We start from the raw sequence: 6,871 nt of genomic DNA, 5'->3' as shown, positions 1-6,871 counted from the left end.
ACTAGTGGAGGAGGATGAAGAAGGATATAGTTGGGTTAGTGGACAAGTGTCTCAACTGTCAGCAAATCAAATATGAGCACCAAAGGCCGGGTGGATTACTTCAGGGGTTAGAGATCCCAGAGTGGAAGTGGGAGCGGATTACCATGGACTTTGTAGTTGGACTTCCATGGACTTTGACAAGGTTCGATGTTATTTGGGTGATCGTGCATCGGCTGACCAAGTCAGCTCATTTTATTCTAGTGTTGACCACTTATTCTTCTGAGAGGTTGGCTGAGATTTATATCAGAGAGATTGTCCGCCTTCATGGTATTCCAGTATCCATCATTTCAGACAGAGGTACACAGTTCACATCACGGTTTTGGAGAGTCGTACAGCAGGAGTTGGGTACTAGGGTGGAGTTGAGCACAGCCTTTCACCTTCAGACGGGCGGGCAGTCCGAGCGCACGATTCAGATTCTTGAGGATATGCTCCATGCCTATGTGATGGAGTTCGAAGGGTTATGGGACCAATACTTTCCACTTGTAGAGTTCGCTTACAACAACAGTAACCAGTCCAGCATTCAGATGGCACCGTGGCTTTGTATGGTAGGCGATGTCGGTCCCCAGTGGGATGGTTTGAGCCGAGCGAGGCCTGATTGTTAGGTACAGATTTGGTCCAGGATGCCCTGGATAAGGTGAAGGTGATTCAGGAGAGACTTCGCACAGCCCAGTCCAGGCAGAAGAGTTATGCGGACCGGAAGGTTCGTGACTTGGCATTTATGGTTAGTGAGCGGGTCTTGCTTCGGGTATCGCCTATGAAGGGTGTCATGAGGTTCGGGAAGAAGGGCAAGCTGAGCCCGAGGTTCATTGGTCCTTTTGAGATATTGCGGCGAGTTGGGGAGGTTGCTTATGAGCTTGCCTTTCCTCCTAGCCTAGCAGGAGTTCACCCGTTATTCCATGTGTCTATGCTCTGGAAGTATCACGATGATCCGACTCATGTATTGGATTTCAGCTCAGTCCAGTTAGACAAAGATCTATCTTATGTTGAGGAGCCAGTAGCCATTTTGGACAGGCAGTTCAGAAAGCTCAGGTCAAAGAATATTGCTTCAGTAAAAGTCTAGTGGAGGGGTCAGCCGGTCGAGGAGGCGACTTGGGAGACCGAGCAGGATATGCGCAGCTAATACCCTCATCTTTTCACAGTTTTAGGTATGTCTTTATACTCGTTCGAGGATGAATGATTGTTTTAAGAGGGGGAGGATGTAACGACCCGGCCGGTCATTTTGAGAATTAGGGCCCCGATCCCCTAATATTTTATTTCCCCATTATTGTTTCTACTTTTGGGACTTGCCGGAGTGATTGGTTATGGAATTCAGAGAGTTTTGGGACACTTAGTCCTTAGTTGTGAGTTTAAGCCTTAGAGTTTGGACCGTAGTCAGAACTATGTGAAGACGGATGCGGAATGGAATTTTGTTGACTCTGTTAGCTCCATTGAGTGATTTTGGGGTTAGGAACGCGTCCGGAATGTGTTTTGGAGGTCTGTAGTAGATTTAGGCTTGAATTGGCAAAAGTTAGTTTTTCGGCGATTTTGGCCGATAGTGGAAATTTTGATATCGAGCTCGGAATGGAATTACAAAAGTGGCTGTAGGTTCGTAGTGTCATTTGTGACCTGTGTGTAAATTTTGAGGTCATTCGGAGTAGATTTGACGTGTTTCGGCGTCATTTGTAAAATTTAGAAAATTTTAAATTCTTAGGCTTGAATCCGTGCTTAATTCGTGATTTTTGATGTTGTTCGATGTGGTTTGAAGGATCTACTAAGTTCGTATGGTGTTTTAGGATTGGTTGGTATGTTTGGTTGAGGTCCCGGGGGACTCGAGTGTGTGTCAGATGCTTAACGGAATAGATTTGGACTTAAGAAAAATCTGGTGCCTTTGCTGGTTCTGGTGTTTCGCACCTGCGGAAGGGAGGCCGCAGGTGCGATAGCCGCATATGCGGAGGGAGTGCGCAGATGCGGAACTAGTAGGGTTGGTGATGGAGCGTAGGTGCGCATGTTTGACCGCACCTACGAGCCCGTAGGTGCGAATGTGCGAAGGTCACTTATCCGGGCTGGGGCCTCATCTGCGAGCAATTCCTCGATGTGGACCGCAGGTGCGAGGAATTGCTCGCAGATGAGGCCCCAGCCCGGATAAGTGACCTTCGCACATTCGCACCTACGGGCTCGTAGGTGCGGTCAAACATGCGCACCTACGCTCCATCACCAGCCCTACTAGTTCCGCATCTGCGCACTCCCTCCGCATATGCGGCTATCGCACCTGCGGCCTCCCTTCCGCAGGCGCGAAACACCAGAACCAGCAAAGGCACCAGATTATTCTCAAGTCCAAATTTATTCCGTTAAGCATCCGACACACACTCGAGTCCCCCGGGACCTCAACCAAATATACCAACCAATCCTAAAACACCATACGAACTTAGTAGATCCTTCAAACCACATCGAACAACATCAAAAATCACGAATTCATCCCTCATTTTCACCAATTCGATTTAGAGCTCGGTGGGAGACGATTTCTCGAGGGATTTTGAAGGAGAACTATTGGGTAACTAATTCTAACTCTATTATTGATCATAATACATTAATCTATTGTTGTTTTCCTCGACTAATTAAGAAAATTGAGGGTATTAGTTTGAAAATGGGGGAAAGCCCAATTGAAAATCTGAGATTTGAATAGGAATTTGATGTCGGATTTAGATGATTTTTGTTCGAGTGAACTCGTGAGTGAATGGGTGTTCATAATTTGTAATGTTTACCCGATTCCGAGGCATGGGCCTGGGGAGACGTTTTGGGCATTTTTCCTAATTTCACGCTTTAGCTTCGAATTAATTAGCTAAATTAGTTACGTGTAGTTATATTTACATTATGCAATTAATTTGAATAGATTCAGGCCATTTAGAGTCGGAAACTCGTGACAAGAACGTGATATCGAGTTGATTTGAGCGGTTCGAGGTAAGTGGCTTGCCTAACCTTGTGTTGGGGACTTTTTACCTTAAGATGTTTGATATTAATTGATGTGTGGGCGCCGTGTACGTGAGGTGACGAGTACATACATGGGCTATTATTGCAAAAATCCCATTTTTTTTTCTTTCTAATTCATAAACTTTTTTCCCTTATTAAATTGCACTAATACGTTTAATTGTTTTGCTTAGATTAGAGGAGCATGCTTACGTGTTTTAACTGCCTATTTGACATTTTGTGCGTCATGCTTAGTTAAGTCCCTACTTTCCTTATCTGTGTTCAGTATAAACCGTATAACTCGATAATATACCTGTCATTTCATCTTGCATTGCATATTTAAATTGGGACTACGGACGTATTCCGGGAGATCCCCATGTCTTGAATATTTATTTTGGGACTACGGACGTATTCCGGAAGATCCCCCAGCACTGCATATTTACTTTGGGACTACGGACGTATTCCGGGAGATCCCCCAGCACTACATATTTACTTTAAGACTACGAACGTATTCCGGGAGATCCCCCATGTACTGCATATTCATTTGGAACTACGGCACGGTATCCCGGGAGATTTCCCACTGTGTTTACCATGTTCTGAGCCGAGGGCTCCCTTAACTATTAAATTTTCTAGGATTTCTTTAATTGTGTTACCGTAAATTTTACTTATATCTTTTACTGTTTAATTTATTATATTTACTCCGATAGGGCCTTGACCTGACCTCGTCACTACTCGACCGAGGTTAGGCTTGGTACTTACTGGGTACCATTGTGGTGTACTCATGCCCTTCCCTATACATGTGTTCGTGTGCAGATCCAGGTGCGAGCTATCAGCCTCGAGGTTAGTGCGTGCTACTGATTTTAGGAGACTTCAAGGTACTACTGCTTGAGTTCGCAGAACTTCGGAGTCCCCTTCTACTCCCATGCCTAGAGACTTCTTTATTATCTTTAGACATTTGTATAGAGCTACATAGATTATAGCAGCTTGTGACTTGGTGATATTCCCGGTCTTGAGAAATTATTTTGTATATGCTGTTGATCTTTAAAAATGTTCTGTTTTCTTTATATTTTTCGTAATATTAGGCTTACCTACTCGTAAAGACTAGGTGCCATCACGACACCTTACGGAGGGTTAATTTGGGTCGTGACATCAACGGTGCCATTGGCTTTTGCTCGATAAGGGGTAGAATTGCAATGCATAATTTTAAACTGTTCGCATACCTCCCTCATCGAGTGACTGTTCAGATTTGCAGCATTGTCGGTAATGATAGTTTATGGAATACCAAAATGACAGATAATGTTGGAATGTACGAAGTCCACCACTGCTTTCTTGGTGATGGCTTTAAAAGTGACCGTTTCGACCCATTTTGTGAAGTAATCGATGGCAATCAAGATAAATCTGTGCTCATTTGAGGCTTTCGGCTCGATCGACCCAATGACATCCATACCCCAAGCAACAAACGGCCAAGGTACTGACACAGGATGCAACTCTGAAGGCAGTGCATGAATCAGGTCACTATGTATCTGACACTGATGGCACTTCCGGACAAAATTGAAGCAATCCTTTTCCATGTTCATCCTATAATAACCTGCCCACAGGATTTTCTTTGCCAGGACATATCCGTTCATGTGGGTCCTGCATACTCCTGAATGAACTTCGTTCATGATCTTTTCGGCTTCTTTGGCATCTACACAACTTAAAAGATTCAGATCTAGAGTTCTCTTATACAGCACTTCTCTGCTTAAGAAGAAACTGTCGTCAAGCCTTCTAATGGTTCTCTTTTGGTCTCCATTGGCCTGCTCAGGGTATTCCTTATTTTTCAAGAACCTTTTAATATCATGATACCATGGTTGGTCATTTGGTTCTACTTCAATCATGTTGCAATAACCATGTCTTTCTCGTATTTGAATCTCCAAAGGGTCAATATGGACGTTGCCCGGATACGGCAGCATTGCAGCTAAGGTAGCTAGCGCATCAGCTAACTCATTGTGGAATCGAGGAATATACCTTAATTCAACGGATTTGAACTGTTTGCTAAGATCTTCCACATATTGTCTATATGGGATAATCTTGATATCTCGAGTTTTCCATTCGCTTTGTGCTTGCCGAATGATCAAATCAGAATCTCCCATGATTAATAATTCTTCTACAACCATATCAATTGTCATGTTCATGCCCATGATGCAAGCTTCATATTCAGCGGTGTTATTCGTACAGAAGAACCGAAGCCAGGCTATAGCCGGATAGTGCTGACCCGTGGGTGAAATCAAAATTGCCCCAATCCCAACACCATTTGCATTTACAGCTCCATCAAAGAACATTTTCTAAGTCTTAGTGTCTTCTGGGATTACTTCAACTGAATTCACTTCCTCGTCTTGGAAATAAGTGCTTAGGAGTTGTATTTATCATCAACTGGGTTCTCAGCTAAATGATCGGCCAAGGCTTGGGCTTTCATGGTCGTGCGGGTGACATAGACAATGTCAAACTCAGTGAGCAGGATTTGCCATTTGGCTAGCCTTCCCGTAGGCATTGGTTTCTGGAATATGTACTTCACGGGATCCATTCTGGTTATGAGATATGTGGTATAAGCCAACAAATAATGTCTAAGCTTTTGAGCGACCCAAGTTAAAGCACAACAAGTTCTTTCTAGCAAAGTGTACTTGGCTTCATAACTAGTAAATTTCTTGCTCAAATAGTATATGGCTTGCTCTTTCTTCCCGGTCGTATCATGTTGTCCGAGGACACAGCAAAAAGAATTCTCCAGAACCGTTAAATACAAGAACAAAGGTCTTCCAGGCTCAGGAAGAACCAACACCGGCAGATTTGACAAATATTCTTTGATTTTTTCAAAAGCTTCTTGACACTCATCCGTCCATTTAATCGTCGTGTCTTTCTTTGGCAGCTTAAATATTGGCTCACACGTGGTAGTAAGCTGAGCGATGAACCTACTGATGTAATTCAACCTTCCCAGCAAACTCATGACCTCTTTCTTGGTTTTTGGAGGTGGCAGATCTCGGATAGATTTTATCTTTGTTGGATCCAACCCAATACCCATTCGACTAACTATAAACCCCAAAAGCTTCCCAGATGGAACTCCAAATGCACATTTAGCTGGATTCAATTTCAAATCATACCTGCACAGGCGCTCAAAGAACTTTCTCAAATCCTTCACATGGTCTTCCTGCGTTCTGGACTTAATGATCACGTCATCCACATACACCTCAATTTCCTGGTGCATCATGTCATGGAAAATAGCAGTCATAGCCCTCATGTAAGTTGCCCCAGCGTTCTTCAGACCAAATGGCATGACCCTGTAACAGTAAGTCCCTCATGGTGTGGTGAAATCTATCTTTTTTGCATCTTTTTCATCCATCAGGACTTGGTGATACCCAGCATAACAATCCACAAAAGATTGTATCTCATGTTTGGCACAATTGTCGACAAAGATGTGGATGTTTGGTAACGGGAAGTTGTCCTTGGGGCTTTCTTTGTTCAAATCCCTGTAATCAACACATACTCGGATCTTCCCGTCCTTCTTTGGTACTAGGACTACATTGGCCAACCATGTGTTGTATCGGACTACTCGGATCACACCAGCTTTTAATTGTTTGGCAACCTCTTCTTTAATCTTATCATTGATGTCTGTTTTGCATTTTCTTTGCTTTTGTTGGATAGGTGGACAATCGGGATAAGTTGGCAACTTGTGTACCACTAAATCGACACTTAGTCCTGGCATATCATCGTAAGACCAGGCAAACACGTCTTTAAATTCAAACAAGAGTTGGATCAATGCATCTCTAGTTTTTTCCTTAGCGTGAATGCTTATCATGGTCTCTCTGATCTCTTCTAAACTGCCCAAATTAACTGGCTTGGTTTCATTTAGGTTTGG

The 6,871-nt window shown here is 43.5% G+C and overlaps 1 protein-coding gene across 1 annotated transcript; it reads right to left on the bottom strand.

The window, feature by feature from the left end:
* Positions 1-4,369: 4,369 nt before the first annotated feature.
* On the bottom strand, positions 4,370-5,303 carry LOC142178295 (uncharacterized). The gene is made up of 2 exons (XM_075247625.1): positions 4,626-5,303; positions 4,370-4,471 (listed from the first exon to the last, which is right to left on the bottom strand). The coding sequence occupies exons 1-2, from the start codon at positions 5,301-5,303 to the stop codon at positions 4,370-4,372; spliced, it is 780 nt and encodes a 259-aa protein (XP_075103726.1).
* Positions 5,304-6,871: the final 1,568 nt, after the last annotated feature.

Source organism: Nicotiana tabacum, chromosome 24, assembly GCF_000715075.1.
Source record: "Nicotiana tabacum cultivar K326 chromosome 24, ASM71507v2, whole genome shotgun sequence".
Taxonomy (NCBI): Eukaryota; Viridiplantae; Streptophyta; class Magnoliopsida; order Solanales; family Solanaceae; genus Nicotiana; species Nicotiana tabacum.
The sequence above is the reverse complement of the archived record's forward strand: the minus strand, read 5'-3'. Positions and strand labels throughout refer to the sequence as shown.